Source organism: Chanos chanos, chromosome 3, assembly GCF_902362185.1.
Source record: "Chanos chanos chromosome 3, fChaCha1.1, whole genome shotgun sequence".
NCBI classification, from domain to species: Eukaryota; Metazoa; Chordata; class Actinopteri; order Gonorynchiformes; family Chanidae; genus Chanos; species Chanos chanos.
The window spans coordinates 48253245-48276492 of NC_044497.1; the positions used below are offsets into that span (position 1 = coordinate 48253245).

Consider the following 23248-nt stretch of genomic DNA (forward strand, 5'->3'; position numbering starts at 1 on the left):
TCAGGAGAAGACAGAGAACAAACTGCAGTCTTGCTATTTCGCAATGCGTTCAGTATGCTTATGAAAATATTCACTGAACCAAACCATAGAGAATGTTTCATCAGTCCTTAAGGGATCGTCTAAAAATAACAATACATGTTTAAGTTTATTTTACTAACAAGGAATGAATTCATCTATCACCGCCGCATATCCTTTAGTGTCGTACAGTTCACTGAATATGTTGCGAAAAACCAAGACTATGCTATGCTCATTCACTTCTCCTGAGTAAGAAAACGCAACTCCAGTTATTTTTAACGTTACGTTTCTGAGAGATTGAAGAGTGAAATCCCAGGCTTGCGAATATCCAGTGTAAAACTAACTTTACCGCGATTAAGGGCTGAATTTTGTAGGGGTTTTGAGTGCAGCTGCGAGCGTTTTAAAGCTAGGTGACGTAAGGGTAACGAGTAGTTAGCAGTGTAGGCAGTATGTCTTTATATACTGCTGCAATGTGTGGCACGCAAAAGAATGACATCTGTCCTTAAACTTAGCAATTAAATCAAGTGGTTTCATATGCCTGTTTATGTCTGGACTTGTTCATATTCAACTTAGACTTTAGATTTGTTAAAGAACAGTTATAAGTATTGGGTATTATTCTGAATGTGCAGTAAGTGAGTAAAGAAAATTAAATCATAATTCAAATATGAGTACTTGCCAACTGCTGCAGAGCATTCAGTACCTAAAATATACTTAAAATATGGCTTTCAATCACATTCTACTTGGACACTTTACAATGTGAAATTTTGTGAGTTGCTGAACATTCTTCTCATGTCTCAACATGTACAGGAGAAAAGCACTGATCATACCTCAACACAATAGAATTTCAGAGCTCGTTATCTGGAATAATTGTTCAGCCAGCATATCTGCACATAATCAAACTGACATCCATGAACACAAATAGTCTCTGAGGGACTGGTAACTTAATCTGTCATACTGAAGAGGAATAAACACAATTTGTAAACCATGGATCCATTCCCATCTTTATCTCTTTTCATTTCTCACTACTTTAGTTCAAAGATAGCTACATGATACCTAAAATACCTAAAATGTTTAATATCACAAAATACTAGTCTTATAATCTCAGCAAGTAGCATATCATATGTAACCTTGTAACTGAATATAAGTGAACTGCTGCTACTGCTGCTGATGACCTCTGAACTGTACAAGCATGACAAAGATTTGAATCACCAAAGTTCAATATTCCAACGAGATTCAACAGTTCAGTTATTATTCCCCATGTATTTGCATACGTGAATCTACTCATGACACTTTTCCAATAGCGGACTGCATATGATACATCTACTTCATAATGTTTGAGGTATTTATATTAGAGCTTGTTCAAGAAGACTCTAGTCCATAAATCACCATCAGAACATGATAATAATTTGAATCCAGTCATGAAACAGATGCCTGTAGGCAGCAAGGCCTGAGTCTGGGTGATGAGCTGTGTGCACTGTAGTTAGCCTTACAGAACCAATACATATCATATCAATATTTCACTGAGGTTTATGTATTAAATCATTCTGGGGTAGTATAAAGATTTCTCGCTTTAATGGATTATTGAAGTTAATTCCAGACACCAGTCTATAGAATCAAAATAGAAAAGATATGGAGGGAGTTCTTATGAATTAAAAAAAAACAACAACTTTCAAATGTCTACGGAATCTGTAATCACTCTGTTTTTTTAAGCTAGAAATGAAATGTGAAATTTTGCACCTAAGACATTCATTCACAGTCTGTAAAGTAAAGTAACTACACAAAAGGAAATTTATTTTAGACAATGTAACTCAGGCTGATATTGGAAATTGCACATCACACCACTTTAATGTTTAAATATGTTCGAAAATAGACAAAAACAGACCGTACACACTTACATCAACATTGTGACTGAATTAGTATTATGATGACATTAACATCTGTTTCATCTGTTTTGTAAAGATCTGCTTTTAGTGCTTCTTTTCAGTGTTTTGGGGTAAAATTTCAGGATCTAGTCACTGCTGATACTGCTAACAACAGAGTTGATAGCAACAGAGAAGAATACAGTAATGATGACCAAACAAAGAGATACCACGTAAATCTGAAAAATCATATGTACATTAGTTGCCCACGCATGTTCCACTCAGGACTATAACTTCAGTGGAAATGCCACTTTTGTACCACTTCCCATCTTTGGGTTTTGGGTATATATGTCAAAAAAAAGGAAACAAATAAAAAACAAACAATCACACAGACAAAAAAATACAAATGACATCTTAAAGCATAATTATTTTGTTATCCTTTCTTCTCTACTTATCCCTAAATCTCGAGGGGGACTTTGTATGAAATCAAACCTCCACCAATAAATTAATCTAAATGACCTTAAATCACCTTAAGAACACTTGAAAAACAGTTTCATGGTATGGTTGATAACATCTCCACCATGTTCCCCACCTCGGAGATTTTTACCTCTGCTCCGCAACCCCTCTACATTGATATATATATGTACAACCTACTCCCCAAGTAGCCTTACTTGTTGAGATATTTGGCCACAGAGTGATAAGCTAGCAGGATCTCTGCATCTCTGGGACAGGTGTAGCGGAATTCATCCTGTTGATAGGCTTTCTCAAGATATCTGGTCAGGCCCTTTAAAGCAGTAGGGATTTCAAAGTCTCGATACTTCCTACAAACAACCTGAGCAGAGAGAGAGAAGGCAAGTGAATCACACATTTACATACTGATAAAAATTTTAAAAAGTACACTTTTTGCTTTTTGAAGTTTTGTAACTGGTGACACTACTGGTTTTACTGGGCCTAGATATCACTTGACTTTGGCATTAGTGGTACTCATTTTGTATCTGCACTTAATCTTTTTGTCCTTGATAGTACAATACAGGACAGAGTCTAGTAATATGACAGTACTAAATAACACAGATGAAAAAGAAACAATGTGTTAAGAGAACCTTAACAATGTTCAGCTTGGGTAACAGGTTGCAGTCAGCAAGAGTGAGAGAATTCCCATCTAAGTAGTCTCGCGTGGACTCTGCAACATTTGGGTTCTCATCCAACTCATGAGGAAGGGGAGTCAACAGGTACTGATCCAATTTCATCAGACTCTTCAGAAATTTCTTCTCCAACACTAGAAACAAACATCCAGTTAACAACTTTTTGTTGTGGAAAGTCATGATTAATACACATGTTCGAAAAAAAAATCTTGACGATCCTTAGAAGACTTAGAGATAAAATAGAAGCACCATATGAAAAAGGCTCTTACTGTCATTGAGTCCAGGGTTGGGATTTTTAATGTATGCAGAGAATTTGTGGAAAATATCATCTCCTGCACCATTAGATTCTTTGTAGCGACAGCATAGTTTGGGGTACCTGAGATTAAATATACACAACAGAGACAATCAATATGCATTTTGATTTGTGATTTGTGGTTGTGACTGAACCATGTTGCCAAAACATGATTAAATATCTCTGCCCTCATTATTCACTAATCAATACTTTTACACAAACTAAATTTGATAATAATTGCAACACCAAAAATACAGTCTTAAGCATTTTCTCCACAAATTTCACTCAAAAAGAAAGACAGTTGCAGAAATAATTACACAACTTGTAGAAGGCATAGTTTAAAAAGAACTGTTTCTCCACTGCATCCATAATCTTCTTTTGAAGTACTGATTTATATTAAAAAAAAAAGATTATGGTTTAAGTCTGGGCTAAGGAACTTTAAAGGTACACTCACTGTGGTGGAGCCAAGGTTTCCTCCAGAAACTCTTCGATCTTGTTGGTATCAGTGCGCACCTCTCCATTGAAGATGAGGAATGGTGGCTGGGAGCCTGGGGCAAGGTCCTTCAGTACCTCAGGGGCCCTGGGTCAGAGAGTGAGGGACAGAACCATTAACAACCCATTATACCAACATCGTCCTCTCTACGCTTTCCGACGGAGAGTTTTTCTCCACTAAACTTAAAAAGCGTGGCGATAAAACCAATATGAGAGAACTGATATATCAGTGCCTTAGATGGTATTTAAAAGAGTCCAAGTGTAAACAGATTACAGTTCTGTGTGACAGTAGGCATGAAACATGACACACAAGTCTTAGCTTCCACAGTTATGATGCAACACAATGAGTATTCACAGGCAGTGTGTGTACCAGCCTGTCAATGTAGACCAATGCTTTAAATTCTAAGTGTTCAAAGATGTATGATGTGATCATGGTGAAAAGAGGAAGTTGTGAATTTCTCACCTTTTCATGTCCACTGTGGTGAGAGTGAAATTCACCCCCTTTAGCCAGAGGATCATAAAGAGACGTTGACAAAATGGGCAGTTGCCAACTCCTTCACCATCATCACTGGCCTGTAAGACATGTATGAAGGTCACTATTTTCACTGGATTGTAAGCAATGCAACCATTATGTTTGAGACCACAAACATAGCACAGGATACAAGGCCAGTTTGGACAGTACAGTTTAATAAGAATGCTTTGAATGTTTAATGTTATTGTTACTGTTAGCTCAGATCAAATCAGCTTTTTCAATCTGTCTTCTCATCATATCCTGTCTTGTTAAACAACTCACACACAGAGTCTACAAGATCGCATGGCTTTGTTTAGTTGAGTAAAATGTGTAAAAATAAGATGAAAAATTGACAAATGACAAATTTTTAAGTATCGTGTATAAAATTGCATGTAACAACATTATTCATCATTTTCACACTTTAAGTTCAATGATTCATCATAGATACAATCAGCACCTGTAAACTGCTACATTTATTATATAATCTACAATCTTATTGTGTGTTGTTTTTACTTCCTTTTGTGTTACATCCATAGAATTCTGTTGTATTAACATTTTAGTGTTGTTTTGAATGAACTTCAGGATTGTGCCAAAGGTATTTTAAGAAGTACAAGCATTTACACTGGGGGCAAAACAGACCAGAGGCCAAACTATAGTCTCCAAACTTGACAAGCTTCTTTTCTTTTCCTCAATCTTTGAAAACCAGTCAACCAATGAAATCAAAGATGTCTGCCAAACAAACCAACAAGATGAGAAAGACTGACAGAGATTACAATCTCGAAACATTCAAAAATGACATTCATCTTGAATAGATTTATATATGTTTTAGTACCCGGGAGTTGTCTGAAAGCCTTAGCTGTTGAAGCAAGGGCAGTGAAACTTTTACCTTAATGAAAAGTTCAATCTTGGGTGCTTCTGCCATCCTTTTGGTTTCTTGTTGGTTTCCAAACTGTCAAAACCGCAGAGCTCTTCAGAAACCTCTAAAAGCTGTAACTGTGGTCATCACTGTGCCTCAGAAGAAGACAGACGTATACACCCTCACCACGCTTCCTCCACACAACACACGTCTTCCTCTTCACAGCAGTCTGACTGATCTAATTCAAGTTACAGCAGAAATATGGTTAAATGAAAGAAAACAGATGTGGCTCTCTTGTGCTGAAGACCCTCTTGACCCTTAGCTCTCTTCTATCACATGCTACCTTCTCCCTTCCTCTTGGCCTCTTTTGCAGAGTTTCTCTGTCTTTCTCTCTCCTCCTCCCTGCCCTTCTCCACACCTGTCAGTCTGGAGCATTCGAAATACCTGCCCACTGGATGAACCAGTCGGACTTGTAGCTCCTCTCTCTCTCTCTCTCTCTCTCTCTCACACACACACACACAGGCCTCCATTCTCTCTTCAGGTCATTGAATTTCTCTCTCTTTCTTTCTGTTAATACATGCAATTACTCTTTACTTCTTTCTCTGCACCCAAAGTCCTAATGCTCTTTTTGTTTTCATTACAAAGTGAGCATTAGTCAGTCATGGAAAACAAAAGAGACTACTTCTGAAGCAGTATCTAAATTTTACGATGTAAATGTTATATAGACATTACTCACTTTTTCCTCCATTAAAGGAGTTTTGACTGATTTATTTTCAAGACACTAACTTTGGAAAATGAAATCCAGAACATTTTAGGAGGTGGGTTTAAAATAATAAATTTGTCAAATTTAACAAATGTTTACAGAAAATTATAGACTGAAAATTAATGTTAAATTTCTGTCTAGAGAACTGAATTTCTGATCAGTTCCCTGAATTGAGTCAATTCAAAACAAGCTAACTGTTTGAATGTTTACTTTACCATTTCACAACCAACCAACTAAACTGGGTTTTGACAAAGTAAAAGGATGAAAGCATCACTCACAACCAGAAATCAAAAGAATAAGAGAAAGAGACCAGAAACTAAGAGAGGGTGAATTGACTGTATGGTGTGTGGCAGGCCTGACAACAGCAATAGTAATCAATGTGACGTCCCCTCTGTGGAATCCAGATTTCTCTGTGTTGACATCACAATCATACACTGGATTCTGATCACTCTTTTATCCTCATGAGACATTTCTTTGTTTGAACCTCTCCTAAATTACATAAGCCACACCCTCCCTGAGATTTCGTGAGCAAAGTTGTACACTACACATACAAGTATGTTTAGCTGAGAGTCCACTGTAAGGGCAGTAACCACTTATGCTGTACATATTGTGTACATATGTGCTGTATCAGTGACATGTACAATATCAGGATATTTTAATAAAAATAGTGTAGAATGTTGGTTGGCTGTCGCTCAGAGTAAATCCCAATTACCACACCTAGTGTATTAATCATCAAATTGATGTAAAACAAAATTGAAAACACTCCCTCTCTACTCTGATAACAGAATGAACAGAAATACAGTCTAACGCTCTTGTTTGTTTACTGTTCTATAGCAACCACCCTCAGGGGAGGAAATGAAACATGAAAGGCCTCCTGATTCTGCAAAAGAACACCAGCACGTGAAAACTGACTCCAGACAGAAGCACATTGGCCCTGTGAGGAAAAACTGTCACTTGAGCAGTCTAAGAGCTGTAAAGACAACAACAACAAAAAAATCCAGACGTGTATATATAATCAAACGTAACACATACCTTTATCAATGCCTGTAAATCCCTGTTCCATATTTAAGAGCATAAAATACCAATATCATTTTAGGAGGAGATTTATTACATTTGAGAGCAACCTAATACGGATTCACTATTACCCTCCCCCCCCCCCGTTTAAAAAAATAACAAATCACCTACTGGACACAGGCTTGTACCTTTAATTACCATGTCGGCACTTGAGAGTGGGTAAATGACTTCAGCAATAAATTACTTCAACAAACACATTTAATATTCACGAGCCGTGGGCTTGTTAGCAAAGTTAAGTAAACAATTCATTATGTTTTTGGCTTGGGCTAAGGCTAGTAACTTGGTGGTATAAGTTAGAGCTATAGACCCATAAAGCTGTCTTTCTCGTCATGCATTTTCATAAACCAACGTCGTGGACAAATTCCTTGTGTGAAAGGTAGATCACTTGTTTGTCATTATTTGGGGGAGTTGATATTAAAGTTATTCTATCGCATGCTGGATATGACACTAAAATCAGCTAGTTTAAAAACAAAAAACGCTTATCAAATGTAATACCTCTATATTCACATTTCTTTCCTCCTTCTCTTTGTTCAGTTTTCTGTAATGCACCCGCTTTGGTCTTTTCGTATAATAACACATCATCAGTACCTATAGATTCGGGTCACAAAGAACTCGTGTGGCATTCTGACACTGTAGGGTTGAACTTACCTGTGCAAGTCCATTCCTCACTCCATTTCACTGTCAGACCAGCGCTGCTGTCACTCTTTGACTGTTCTCGCGAGCAGCTTCCCAGGCAGGACGGGGACCGTGACCAGGACAAAGCAGCGTGAGATGTGTGGTATAGTGGGATTATTGATTTATTTTTAGATAAAACGGGCGCATCGGGCCTTTTATAATCAGATAGGGGGTCAGATTGATCAGTGTTTTTTTTTTTTCACTCCTGCTTGGCGCCCTGTCCAGTTCTTAGCGCTCCCGTCTTTTTAAACCATCCTACATGGAACCTAGAATGGGAATTAAGAAGTAGCCGAGAAAAAAATATACTCCAAGATTCAGAAGCTGGTAACTACAGACATTAGTATCCACTATTAAAACATGAACTCAAGCACGTTCGTTAATAAGGAAAAATGCGATGGCGAGTATGTAGAGGACTTGGGATGAAATTGTTGCCCAGTGATAGAGAAGGATTTGTGGTACTCTGCCCACTTGTGGTGAAATGGGACTCTCATTTCCTCGACGTACTATGGAACATGATAGCCTGTGCGAATAAAAGTGGAATATGCTCACTACTTTGGTTACTTGTTAAAATAAAAAGAAAGATTACGCATCACTGTTTGTTGTACATTTAGCATTTTAGCAAATACTGCAAATTTTATACTGACAGCTGTTAGCGGTGAAACACTGATACAATTGCACAAAAGTCTTTCCTTTCGAACCGTTTCTTTTCCTGACCTTGGCTTTCACTTCTCTAAAATCATGAACCATATTGAATCATGAAGGTGTGAAGTCTAAACAGATGATTCATAAATTAAAATCAGAGGAAAAAGTATTTTGTAGTTTTGGAACAAAATACCTGAGATACTGGTGTTCTCTTTCTGACGTTGAGAAAACACACACAGACACGCGTGCACATACACGCGCACACACACATACGCACACACACACAAAATGAGAGGCAAGCCCGCTTATCAGTGGTGGCACCGAGCAAAGATCTGTAACAACAGCCCTGAAGTGCAAAAATAAGTTTGTGTACAAATATTAACTTTAATCTCATCTTTACTGATGTAAAATGGAAATGCTTCCAAGATCAAAGATGTGAAACCTGAACTCCACAATGAATAATTAGATGTGATCAAAATGTGTCCTTACCAAACACAGTTTTCAGTTCCCTCTTGTCAGATTGAAGCTGTGGTGCAAGATTTCCGATGTCGGAAACTGAAGACATCGAAGTTCACATCGAACAGAACCACAGGGTTTCTGCTGAGCTGGTAAAGAAATAATTGTAAGTGTACAAGAACATACAATGAAGACTTTTCTAAAATGAATTCATAATGTTTATAGTGGTACTGTAACTGAAGTTTGTGTTGATGATGCCTGATAAGACTTGTATGAGAATGAGTGTGGCGGTGAAACCTGTGGGTCACACACATTTCCTGTATTCTTGACTATCGGTGGAGCTCCGCGTTGAATAATGGATTTTTTTATATACAGGGAAGGAAATGAACACTAGAATCATGGTAACATTCTACTACTACTCGATTCATCTTACAAACATAAAGATTTCATGACAAAATATGAAGCGTATCCAGTATTGCCTTGCGCCTATCTATGTCTAATTTTTTCATGTCTCCGTTTCTGACAGAAAATTGAAAAAGTGATCACACATGGGACCAAATGCTCATTAGTACAGCTTTGCTTGCTGTCTGCGTAATATCCACCAGTCACTTACAAAGGAGAACTGAGAGAGAACGTCTCAGTCATAAATATTTTATATTGAGTGCTGTCTTCCGATCAATAAAATAAGACAAACATGGACCTTGCAGTGTCTAAAGGTCCCTATCAAAATCCCACAATTCAAGTTCTGTGACTGTAAATATCTGAAAAAGTAAAAAAAAAAAAAAAACACCTTTCACTGCGTCTAAATATTTGTAAATAACTGCCTATGTTCATTTTTCATCTATGTGCAGACTTTACATCCGAGTTCTGAGTTAGTGAGACCAAGGGTAGAAAAGAAGGAAGGCTTGGAGCTGAAAACAGAAACTGAAAAAAGAAAAGCACAAAGACCCACAGGAAACTGTCATTTCTTCCGACTTGTCGCTCTAAATTATCTTTCCATCACCACATGCTCTTCATCTTAACCTCCACCTTACTCTCATAACCTCCTTACAACACCAAGACTACACACATACACAAAAACTAAGCCTTCGGTCTAAGATTTCGTGTTCCTCGTCCATTCAGCGGTCTTACGGGTAAGAACATTCTCTTTCAAAATCAATGCCAGATCTCTGCAGGAAGATGTGCTTTTAATGCTCTCTCTCTCTTTTTTTTTTTTTTTGGTTTCAAAATCAATGCCACGTCTCGGCTGAACAATATGCTTAGGATGTTTCTCAGTTACCTTTTATTACCAGCTGCAATTTTGTTTGTACCTTTTTGAAAACAGCACAAAATGCTCTTCGCTCAAATGCTCCTGCTCTTATGCTTAGTCACTCTAAACATTCCTACATTAACAAGAGCACTAACTGTAGCATTTGAGCGTCTAAGATCAATTCAATGACTTCATCTAGATTCCCTATTTGTAAATTCTGTCTGTATAACAGTTGCTGACAAATTATTGTCCGGCATGTGTATTTTATTCTCATTTTTTAATGTGAGCTTTTCAATGATAGATGTTTGCTCCTCGGCCATTTAGTACCCTTATAATGCATAAAACATGTTACAACAGTAATTCAGTAACATTTCAGCGCCATATACCCACACTTGATCACATTACTGAAATCAGATAAATTTCCAAAGTGATTTACTAGTTCATCAACTTAACAGTGAATTACTCAATGTTGCTGATGAAATCAAAGCCACATAAAACATGAACAAACACAGCATAAAGGAAAGACTTGGTTTGGCTATGTTAAAATGGATTTGTGAGATATTTTTTTTTAATGTTTTTGAGTTCTCTATATTAGTGTTTCCGAATAAAGTCTGTTAAAAGGAAGAAAGATATTGCTGTGGTTTCCAGTTCCTTCTAGATGCACTTCACCCTCATCAAAGGAAGTACGAGGCATGTGTAGCATAAAGACAATAAAATAAAGACTTGGGAGGGGAGAAAAGAGAGCTCCTGTAGCTGCTAAAAATGTAAATATAAGTAAACAATGACACAGCATTCCTGTTACGTGAAAAAAATGCCACTGTTCTCATTTAGAAGAAAGTGTAGATAATGAGAGCTGAGTGAAGTCTTATACAGAATATGTAGTGCCTCTGTTAAGAGAGAGAAAAAAAACCCCCAAAACATATTATTCTGACTTCAGTCCCTCAGAAGTCATCATGCCAACAGTTCCTCCATGTAAATGAAATTTATGTTAATTTAAATGTTATGTTCCAATGTGTATGTCTTACATGTGGATGTAATCACAAGTGTTTGTACTACGCTGTAATCACATACATGCGTCCAAGTACTTGCAGTTACCTGACTTACAAACCTAAACCTATACATAACATGCTGGGCACTGTCATGGATGTAAGTCATCTGAATCTATCAGTCAAGTCAGCAGCAAAATGTTTGATATCCTTACCTAAAAGTGGCAGCATAAAAATATTACTCTCACATTCATATTTTTAGTTCCTCTCAGATGGATAGGACAAATAAAAAATGGCCAGGTATTTATTTTACAAACAATTTCTGTACAAATTTCAAAAATCAGTTAGTTATAATCATGCCACGTTTTGTCTGTCTGCTCTCCATGCACAAACCAAGTTTATCTGTAAGATTTTCTCAGACCAACTGTAAGACTTTGGAAGTGAAAACTGAGTTCAGTTGATTAAATCACACTTTTTGATTTATAGGAAAAACAGCTGGACCATACACCATTACAAGGACATACCAAATGAAACATTTAATAAAAAAATCTTCTGGCCCGATCTTCATTGCTCTTTGCGTTATTTGCACTTTTGCTTTGAGGTGGAGCCAGAAGAATGGTTTTTGCAGCAACCCCATCAACCAAGCATATCACAATCGAAACCGAAATGCCACCAAAAACATCACGGTTCTGTTCTGGCACTGGCCTTATGGTCAATCGTACAGTTTGGAGGGAGATGTATGTTGGGAGAAATATGGTATCTCTCATTGTCAGCTGGTAGACAATCGCTCTTTGTACAACAACTCTGATTTTGTGGTCTTTCATCATCATGAGTTGAAGCTACGTCGTGAGAAGCTGCCCACACATCTTCCTCGCCCTCCCACCCAAAGATGGATCTGGCTTTCTCTGGAAGCCCCTGAAAACTGTGGAGACCTGAGGCCCCTTGGGGGATATTTCAACTTAAAAATGTCATATCGCCGTGATGCTGACATCACAATTCCATATGGAAAGGTAATAGAGAGAGGAGAGGATCCCATTGACTTCAGTATCCCAAAGAACAAGTCCATACTAGCCTGCTGGGTGGTTAGCAACTACCAGTATCAACACAAACGGACTGCAGTCTATGAGAAACTGAAAAAGGTCATCCCAGTGACAGTATATGGTCATGCAATGAGAAAACCACTGACTAAGAGTTCCCTGATACCCACCATTTCCAAATGTTACTTTTACTTGGCCTTTGAGAACACTGAATCTGCAGACTACATCACAGAGAAACTATGGAGAAACTCCTTTCAGGCAGGTGCTGTGCCTGTAGTTTTAGGCCCTCCCCCATCACACTACGAAGCTGTAGCTCCACCTCACTCCTTCATCCACGTTGATACGTTTTCATCAGTGGAGACACTGGGCAAGTTTCTTGAAAACCTTGCTAAAGACAAAGAAAATTATGAATCCTATTTTGAATGGCACAAGAATTATAAAGTTAAATTGTACACTGACTGGAGAGAGAGGCTCTGTACCATCTGCACCGTCTATGACAGACTTCCTCAGAACAAGGTATATCAGACCTTGACATAGTTTGCAGAGTTGAGGACCACAAAAATCAACATTTACCGCTCAGCTCTGTCACACTCAGATAGAGACATCACCACATAAAAAAAACCCCACCTCAACAAGGATAATGCACATAGGATATATCAGAATAAAAGGCACTTTTATTAAAGACTTGTTAAAGACTTGAGGCACATTTCAGTTTGCACTTCACCCATTTCCTCTTACACGCATTACACATACAAGTCAAAGAAAGATACTTGTGGAGATAATAGCAATGGCTGCACACCATGTTACCACAGCGTGAGTGGTAAATGTGAAAGTGTTTAGTTGAAAAAGACAGAACAGAACTACACACTGTGCATCAAAAAACAGTTTTCAGGGTACTTTTTATAAAAATATTTATTGAACAAAAATGTAAAATGACAAGAACAGAGTTTGAAAAGCAACCTCTTGTTTATTGTGATATATGGATATAGATATGTATAGATAATATGCATGTGTATACTGTATTTATAAAGAGATGAAAATGGATCCATGGGGATAGAGATAGGAATGGATCCAATTGTTTACATTCCTGTTCCGTATTACAGATTATGTTAACAATCCTTCAAAATCCATTTGTATTCATGAATGATGTGGTTTAATTACATGCAGATAAGATGGTTGAACAATTATTCCAGATAATGAGCTTTAAAAGTTTGTTTTCTTGAAGTATGACCAATGCTTATCTCCTGTGCATGTTGAGACGTGAGAAAAATGTTCAACAGCTCACAATTTCACATTGTAAAGTGTGTGAACAGAATGTGATTGAAAGCCAATAAAAGTTATTTTTAAGTATAGCATGCTCTCCATCAGTTGATTAGTCACGTTTGGATTTTTTATTTAATTTTCTTTACTCACTTACTGAACTTGCACATTCAGAATAAGCAGAACAGAAGCAGGGACCTACTGGTTTCCTCTAAGCATGAGGGTGAGTGTTAACGCTGATACACTTCACTTGTACTCCAACAGACCTCTAAGTCTCATTGTACTGTTCAGAAGAAATGTGAACCTTACTATAGTGAACATGGACATAAAGGCCGCTTACAATTAAGCTGAATATGAACAGGTCCAGACACAAAATAGGCATACAAAAGGATTTAATTGCTACATTGAAGGATAGAGGTAATGTAATTCTATTGCATGTCAGAACATATTGCAGCAGTATTTCAATAAATTATCAAATATGCTTTCATTTACAATGTCAAGTAAACATGGACAGTCGGTCATACTAAAAGGTGAATCACAAATAAACTGAATAAGGCACAAGACATTTTGCAATCCACACATACAGTGTTAGTTACTTGAATTTAGAACTATGAGGAAAAAAAATGTAAAAGCTTTTCTGATTTCCTAAGGGGTTTAAGAAAACCAGCTGAAGAAAAAAAAAAAAAAAGATGTGCAAGTAAGGGTTGTAAGGTAAAAAGAGCAATGATCAATGCTCCTCTAGATCCTTCCACCTCCTCAATGACTCCCAATAAGTATCTCCACATTAGGAAAAAAACAAAACTTAGCACTAAAATCCCAAGTGAGCAACTGACTGAACAATTCATATAATTACATTTCTAGGCTCAGTCAGCTGAGAGCAAGTCTTTCAAGAGATGAGTAAAAATTAGATTCCATTCAGAGATAGGAAACTGCAATTGATTACCAACCTGTCTGCTTGTTTGGATTAAAAAAAAACAAAAACAAAAAAACCCCACATTTTTCTATGACAGGGCACACAAAACACTGAAAAAAAAAAAACACTCAAAGCCATAACAGTGTGCAAATGCATTCCAACTTCAAAACAGAATCTACATTCTCATCTCACTCAACTCACATTGCAAGCTGCTAAAGAGCTGCAGCATCCTGCCAATATACAGACAGTTAAAAGTTCAAAACAGTTTGGGATTGTTTAAAGTAAAAAAAAAACAAAAACAAAGCAGCATTATTAAATATGATCTTAAGTCATAAAAGGATTTCTGATCCATAGCTTTCCCTTGCTGAAGGAATGGTGATTTAGCATGGCTATCTGACCTATCATGGCAGTGGGAAGGGAAGCAGAACAGTATCATCTCAATTCCCCAAACTCAGGAGCCTCCTCTTAGCGAATGCTTTCATTTGTTTTTAAATGGTCTTCAGTAAGATTAAAATGAACATTTTGCTGCCACTTCGTTCTCACCCGTCTAGTCCATACAGAGCAAAGCTTGTGAGGAACAAATTTGTCACCGTTTTGTAGTTGGACCAGAGTTGACGGACACTGGGTTAGCTGGTAAGGTGTCCCACCAGCCCTGGATGAAGAGCCTGTTTGAAGACTTCTGGCCTGTGGAGGGGTGGCATGTAAAGGGTCGGGGCACCAGGGTGGGTTGGCCCGGGAAAGCCCTGGCCCGGGAGAGGTGGCATGCCCATCTGAGGTGGCGGTGGGGGGCTCTGCTCGTAGTACTGGCTCTCAGCACACTCATCATCAAAAGGAAGTGCCAAGCGCTTGCCCTTCTGTCTGCGATTACAGAACCACACGCGTACAACCTGTCGGAAAACACAGAAGTAATCAGTCATACAGAATAAAGAACAGCATACACTGCCTGATGTGTGATATTTGGCTGGTTACAACACATTCTTAAATATGAATGGGGCGTTACTGACATCTCTTTCTAGGCCAAGGTCATCAGAGATGTGGGTGATCTCCTGCGTGTTGGGCTTTGGGCATTTCACAAAGTAAGACTCCAGGGCAGTACGGACTGCACCCTCGAGACTGGTCCTGCGCTTCCTTTTTCTTGTGTCAACAAAAACTCGTTCAATTTTATACATCTGTAACGGGAAAAAGTTCAAACAGGTTAGACCAAGAGCAGGGAAACAATCACTACCATTCATTTCCTAGATAACTTTTGACTGACTTGATATTATACTGGGGAAAAAATGTTTTCCCTACAATGCTGACACTGTACTCCCACAACCCTTCGTTATACAAGGGGTTACAGGAGTGCCTTTCCTTCTTCTCTACCCCCCCCCCCCAAACTCTTAATTTACTCAAACAAGTTTAAGAAATCCTTGCCAAACGACAAATTAGCAGGAGGATCTTGTGTACTTACATCCTGAGGGTTGTCAGACATCTCTGCTTCATTCAACCACTTTTGAAGAAGAGGTTTCAGTTTGCACATGTTCTTAAAACTGAGTTGCAGTGCCTCAAAGCGACAGATGGTCGTCTGACTGAACATTTTTCCTGGAACAAAACATTAAATATGAAAAAGCAAATTCGAGGTGCACTTTGCTTATCTACATTCGATCTGTATCACTGGGTAGACCACGTAATCATTTTGGAAACTTTGATATATACACTTCAGGTAGTTGTTTATCGTGATTCGTGGCGATAAAACCAGGCAAGATAATTTACGTCATTTAACTCACCATACAAGTTGCCCAACGCTAAACCGACGTCCGCCTGCGTAAATCCCAGGGTTATTCTCTTGTGCTTCAGCTCCTTAGCGAACTGCTCCAGCTCTTCAGTTGTCAAGTTCTCCTTAATTATCAACAATCAGTACTTTTATTGATACAATAGACCATAATTTAAAAAAAAAATTAACATGGATAAATAGATGCATGTTCACTAGGAGACAACGCATATTTTAACTTAAATTCTTACCTCTTCCTCTGAGTCACTGCATCCGCCGCTGGAGGAACCGCTACTCCGGGCCACACTCTGCACCTGGGTTGCTGGCACGTTTTGAGTGGAGCCTCCGTTGTAAAAAGCGGGCCCAGAGAGCCCATTATCTGGTGGCGATGGTGAAAGGGAGGGAGATGATGTAGCCGAAGTTGGAGGGATTTGTGTAGTATTGTTTGGAGGTGTGATATGAGAGATGCTAGGCCACAACGATGGGTTCCAGTGTGTCGGATAGTAAACACCATGCGCCATGGAAGATGCAGAAGGAGGAAATTGCGACTGAAGTTTAGTCTCTGTGGCGTATTCCTCGTTTACATCTTTTTCCGTTTTTACTTCAGGCATCTTTATTTGCTCCCTGGTCTCAGCGACGGGAGGACTTAGGTTCGCAGGCTGTGTCGCAGTCGTGGCCCCGGCTATTTGACCAGTGTACTCAGGAGCTGCGAAAGGATACCAGTGTTTTGGCTGCGTAAAATCACCGGGTTGCACATCGTTTGCTCTAAAATCCCCCCCGACCCCTGAAAATGGGAAAAAAGTTTGAGGTGGCGGTGGGTTGATGCCATTGAAAGATGGTTTACTAAATAAAATGCTTGGATCTTGAAGGACGCCCTGTGGAAACTGAAACGACGCAGTGCCAAGTCCCTCCGGGCCCAGCGCTTGGGCGTACATAGCTCTGCTGACCTCATATGATCGGTTGCTGCAGTCTGAAGATGGACTCTGGGGTTGCTCAGACATCTTCCAAAATAAATCGAATCTAATTCGCTAGAACTGCTTCAAATTCAAAGTCTATAGGGTATTCACGTATATTCCCATAATAAGACCAGGAGAACTTCTTCAAATCGCAGATATGTCCTTGGTCAATACATGGAGGTCTTGGTTATCTCGACCAAGTTTGAAGCAGAAAGTCCTCAAAGTAAGGGAATCTCACCATCTACTCCGAAACCAGCCTGAGAAGAAATGGAAGATGTCTGCGTGTGTTCGTGAGATGGCCATTAATTTCTGTCTGTTCGATAGGCCCAAAGTTCGTCGCCACCTACTTTACCTTCAGGCTTACAAGTCTCCACTCCAGGTCGTAGTTACACAGGTTTTCCTAATCAGTCGGAGTCGGAGGTTGGAATCTTAATGATCTTCTCTCTCATTGGTCAACAGAGACAATAGGTTACAGCTGATTGTGAATTTGTGAATGAACTTGATTTTTCCCATTGGACAAGGACACGTTTTGGAATGTGGGTGTGATCTTGTCTCAATAGCATGCCCATATACCTTTTTTGAATAAGTTCACCAAACTGAAAAATACACGAGTCATTCAAACGTATTTAAATGAAAATACACTACTCATACAAAACACTAGTTCTTCTCTGTAGTGGTTTGATATCATTTACAATTAAATATCAGTCAACAGCTAATTATCTCGACTCAAGGTTTATGCAAACAGTAAGTTGTTAAATCGTGAGTCCATTTTGAATGCAAGGCACATTAAGTAGCTATACTTTGAATAATTTCCCTTAATGAACGTTCCTTGGTATTAAAATCCTCAACTATCTTCAGGAAAAGGGTATTTTAAATATGCTGAAAATGTAAATAAGTGACAACTCCGGTCTGACATCACCGAGTTAAAGGGTTTTGAGATATTTACGAAGAGTTAAGAATGCCATTCTAATACCTGCGAACATCTAAACTGATTGCGACATGATAATAACTTGTGCCTGATTAAGATTTTTTCATAATAATCTATTTTTTATTTGTTTTAGCCGTCATAGAGCCGTTTTTAAATATAACAGTGCTACTACAAGAACTTCATTGTACCATGTAGATATAAGCTAGTGCCAGAGTTACTGACAGGGGCCTTTGAAGAGTAGCGAAAAGGTGAAATGTTTGTCCTTGATATCGCAGACGTAGATAAAGAATTCGATTACAAGTGTCGCGTCTTCCACCTTAACAGCCCAGGCGTGCGAACACTGCGGACGTTGGTGCAAGCGATGACACAAGGATCTGACTTTTTAGCCCAAATGTGTATGTCTGTCGTGCATATTCCTAATAAGACTACGTAAAGCTATCTAGTAAGAATATATGGAGTATAAACTCTCACTTTAGATGCGTGTTATTTTCAGCACAATGTGGCTCAGATAATTAACTTTTCCCTTTCAGACAGCTTTGTGTCACAGCAGACTATTCGTTCTGTTTTCGGAATAGTGACTTTTCGTTGTCTTTTCACATTTTTTGATTCAGTCGCATCATACCGCTCTGCGCGCCCCCTCCTCCCTCCTGAAGTCCTGTTCGGTACAGATTGTGGCAGGAAGAGGCACCACAGGAAGGTTGCAGGGGAGTTATTGTGCAACAAGGCCCCGGGGCACCCCGCAGCTTCAAGATCCAGAGTTGCGATGGCCGGCCATTAGCTGCTTTTCAGATCTGAACAATAAGTCGCAAACCCTTTGATTCCGCCCCCACCCCCTCTCTGAAACAAACACCACTGACGGTTTCACTCCTGTTCAGACGGTTGTTTCGAGTACAAACATTTAATTTCGTAGGTCCAATTTTCTGCCACAGAAGGCATATCCAAAACTATATATCAAAGTTCATAACATGTTAACTAAAATAAAAGCAGGGGCGTGTATTTCAGTTCATGAGAACTCTGGCTGCAATTCGATTTTTCCCCCCCCTAATTCCTCACTTGCCCTACCACCCACCCAGACCATCATCCATACACCATTTCTTCTATGTGCTCCACAGTCCAACAATCTACCCCCTGCCTTCAAACACACTTTAACAAACCTTATCCAGCTGAAGCCTACAACCAAGCTCTCCATTTCTTCCAATCAAAAAGCTGGGGAAAAGGGACACAGGAGGCCACTGTGACCAGTCAAAGGTTTAAAAGACATCAAACTACAGCTTTGGGCATTGTGTTGAGCCATGGACTTGGGTGGGGATTGTCATGCAAAATGCAGACATTGGAGGAGAAAGTGGGGCAGAGGTTCAGAAAACCATCAGGAGCAGGGAGGATCTGAGGGGCCAGCAGAGATGAAGTGTTGCTGGGGGTTAATGTTGAGATCCAGATGGCCTGTCCCTCATTTAAGCTGTCCACCATCAGTGGGTATTCACATCTTGTCCCTGAGCAGCAAGTACTCAGTGATACAACATGCGAACTGAGTCAGTATGTAATTACAACAAAAAAAAAAAAAAATAAAATGGTGCAAATGGTTTTTGTAGTTCATTAATCATTATTTGCCTTGCCAAGGGCTTCATAACAATGTGCCAGATTAACATGTTTTAGGAAACTGAGTTTTTTTTTTTTACATGATTGAGAACTACTAAAAAACTATTTTGCGAGCAAATCACAAATCTAGAATGAGCGGCAAAAGTATTGTAGCTCTTGGTGCACATCACATTATATTTCTAGTATCCATTTCTGTAAAATGTTATCTTATTAAGCATACTGGAGCTGGGATTTGAACCTACAAAATTCATTTTACTTCTTGGTTAATCCTGATAAATTGTTTAAATTAATTTTATGCATATTCTTTAAATAACAACATGCAATAGGACAAACAAGCATAAAATTTAAGTGAACGATGATGTACAGGTAAGTAAGGTACATTCTTTAGAAGTAGTGTCAATGGCCACTCAGGAAAACTTGACCAGTGAGGGAGGGGTCCAGTCAACTGTTACTAAACAATAGAGAGGAGACACAGAGTCACCAGCACCATCTCATCTGCTACATTTTGGGGAATGGCTGTTTTTTTTTTTTTTTTTTCTTTTTCTTTTTTTTTTTATCAGGGTTAGATGAAACCACGTATCTAATTTCACTTCCTGAAATGAGGATTAGTCACAGACACAAATACAGATACAGACACAGATACAAACACTCACGCACAACAGGTCTGTGCAAGTTTGTTGAGCTGACTGTTAATCTACAAAATGAGTTTTCTCATGCTCAGGTACAACCAGCAACTGAGCAAAACAAGAATCGTTACTTTTACTCATGGATGTGACTTTCAGTACATTGTAGCGAAGAAAATGGATGTTTCATTTTATGATTTCTGTCATATTTCAAGCAGGAATTTATTGAGCACAAAGGCACGTATTCAGAACTCCATTCAAATGTATGCCGTTAATTATTGTCCTAGTTTCCCTCTAATCTGAGAAATATTTAACCATTAAACTGGTCAAAGTGACACAATAATCCCAAGTAGCTTACTTCAACCATCATTAAGTCCCAAGACATGTTTTTGTAGTGACCTAAGGTCATTGAATTTCACAATGCTTTGTGAATTTGGTTAACTGAATTCACACACGTTGCAGAAACATACAATTTTTCCTATTTTATCTGTCTGAACTGAACAGTACTGTTAACTGAAACACTTGTTCAACATACTTGTTTATCTGACATTCTTGATATCTTATTTAGATTTGACATCTGTAAAATAAGTGTCATTTTCATATAGTGAAATTTTGCTAAGTGGTCTAGCTCAAAGATTACCTAGAATTAAAACTTGTGTACATGAACTAAATAACATATTAAAAGGATCGCTCTAACCCACAGATTAACCTGGTCAAAAACCCACAACCAGCAACCTCCTCCCTCCCCCCAACACCATCCCTTTTCTGTAACCAGTCCGATGGCCTTTTGATTGCTTTTGACACCCACACGACGACTGCAGTCCTTCACTCTCCACATATCTTCATCTGGTCAGCAATGGCTACCTTCCTCACCATTCACAGTGACAATGGCCTTTAATGGCCCCCCTGCAGACTGCTCTATGGTGCTGGTCACATGACACACAGTCTCTGTACCACACCTAATGGGACTGCTAAGTGGCCTGTTTCTGAATGAATCCTCAACAAGTGAACTGTTGCTGGATAAAGGTGGTGCAGCAGAACTGAATCTAAACATAATCTGCATTAAAGTATTACAAACAATGTTCTGTTGCTTTAAAGATGTTTATGTAACATTGCATTGAATAAGAAACATGTGGAAGCTGATTCTTAGAAGTTACTTAGGGGACATGACAAGGCAATTCAATAGGAAAGGTAACTGTGTTAAATATGATTTCATGACCAGAAACCATGACTGACCCTTAACTTTTAAGCTGTATAAAGTCACACAACTCATAAGAGTCTATCATTGTATCAGTTCACTTCAGCTGAGCACTGTACATGCTTAAAGTAAGCATAAAAATATGGATTCAGGCCTGCAGTAAACAGACAATTGACCACAGCCATTGTCTATGTGGAATTTCCAATAGTTCTGCGTCGACAAAAGGTCTCCTAATTTTGGTTTCAGGTTCATAATTACTGAGACGGACGTTTTCACAGTATTTATTGGTGTCCAACAATGAGAAGAAGGAGAACCAACATTTTCGAAATTGGAATTCAGCAATATAATCAAACTAACAAACAAAACCACTTTAGTGTCATGAGTGCAGAGTATTTGCATATTTTCAGTGTGACTGAGGAAGATAAGCTACAAAAGTCTAATTGGATTTTTCTTCTAACCACAAGTCCAAAAACAAATATTTCTCTTGAAACATCTATTTCCGCCACGAATAATAGCTGGGCAAAGTTTGTGTAAAAGTATGTGTCATGTATTCCTTAAAAAAATAATAAAATAAACAAGTAAAGACCTACATGTGAATTATTTTATTTTAATGCCTCTGAAGATTTTATTAACATTTATGAGTGTACAAATATAAAAATGCGAAAGTGTAATTTTCTTTTTAAATGGATCTGCTATGCAATATGAAAAAGGGTTTTTTTTAGGGCCAAGTGAGGTTTGGCCTTCATTTTGTTATTCACCGTAGTCTTTTGATATTTAGTTTCAACACTAAATATACGTCACCTAAAACTGTTCTGAATGCAATAGGAGTATTGGAAATTTATCTAGGAGAAATCACCACAGAAATCACCACATAACCAACATAAATCCCTCAATGAAACCACGCTCGGTTTAACTTCTGACTTCACATGTTTACACACCCTCACGCCAGAAATATAGCTATGCACACTGCCAGAGAAACTTACTGTAAGTTATAATAAAACATCTGTATTAAAACAGTTTTACTGATAAACACCACTGGGAGGAATCTCAGACTATTTATTCGATTATTTCTTTTTTTTAATAGATTTCGTGCAATCATCAGACATGAAACACATGCAATTAGATTTAGAAATAGATATTATTTTGATCTATTAAGAAAATTTCACGTCCAGCATTTCAAGGGCTCTGACATGGCTGAATGTTACACTGATGTTTCAATCTAGACGACCGAATTTTAGAGTCCAATACAAATCCCTGGGAAGATAATAGAGTTGAACCACTCCTGCTGAAGTGTCTAGCAGTTTAGTATCACTCAAAGCCTCAGTTTCACTCCACCAAAAGGCCTAGAGTGTGGACATATGACTATTTCAACACCCTCTGTGTTTTTCTGTGAGCTTTAACATATAAGTTGATAGTCTAATAACACAGTACAGGTCAAAAAGAATAAATGTTTATCTTAAAAACTTCACATACATCCTGAGATTTGACTTGAGGAAAGAAAATGGGGGGGGGGGGGGAATAAAAAATGTATCGCTTACCCTACAACAAAAACAAAAACAAGAACAAAATGGTACATCATATTCAACAGAATCAGTTAGGATATAATTTAGAGTGACCGACTCTAAAGAATGGACACACTGTAATTAAACAAACGCAAAAAGAGGGGAAACTGATTCTGAATGAATCCTGTGTATGCATTGCACACATGCGTCTTCATATACTACATTCAAACAGGAGCTCCGGGAGGCAGCAGTAAAGCTAACACAGAGAACACTGATGATATAAAGGAGAAAAAAAAAATCATCTAATTTAAAGAGGAGACTTAAAGAGATTAGGAGTGATTAAATAAAATCATGTTAAACATAGATGAGCAGGGGGGAAGAAAAAAAAATCAATAGAGCAATAACTATCAGCATTGTGTAGAGAATGTCAGAAAGACACGATTAAATGAGTGACTACAGAGGCAGGAAAGTAA

General features: G+C 38.4%; 3 protein-coding genes across 3 annotated transcripts; 1 reads left to right on the plus strand and 2 right to left on the minus strand.

Annotated features, from left to right (window-relative positions):
- Positions 1 to 2541: 2541 nt before the first annotated feature.
- On the minus strand, positions 2542 to 5233 carry clic3 (chloride intracellular channel 3). Its single transcript, XM_030769013.1, has 6 exons — positions 5198 to 5233; positions 4264 to 4373; positions 3763 to 3888; positions 3286 to 3392; positions 2975 to 3150; positions 2542 to 2706 (listed from the first exon to the last, which is right to left on the minus strand). Exons 1-6 carry the CDS (start codon positions 5231 to 5233, stop codon positions 2542 to 2544), a joined length of 720 nt encoding a protein of 239 aa, XP_030624873.1.
- Positions 5234 to 11304: 6071 nt separating this feature from the next.
- On the plus strand, positions 11305 to 12586 carry fut7 (fucosyltransferase 7 (alpha (1,3) fucosyltransferase)). Its single transcript, XM_030767959.1, has 2 exons — positions 11305 to 11312; positions 11614 to 12586. The coding sequence occupies exons 1-2, from the start codon at positions 11305 to 11307 to the stop codon at positions 12584 to 12586; spliced, it is 981 nt and encodes a 326-aa protein (XP_030623819.1).
- Positions 12587 to 14848: 2262 nt separating this feature from the next.
- Positions 14849 to 16973, minus strand: pou5f3 (POU domain, class 5, transcription factor 3). The gene is made up of 5 exons (XM_030769317.1): positions 16224 to 16973; positions 15989 to 16100; positions 15673 to 15803; positions 15227 to 15391; positions 14849 to 15109 (listed from the first exon to the last, which is right to left on the minus strand). Exons 1-5 carry the CDS (start codon positions 16971 to 16973, stop codon positions 14849 to 14851), a joined length of 1419 nt encoding a protein of 472 aa, XP_030625177.1.
- Positions 16974 to 23248: the final 6275 nt, after the last annotated feature.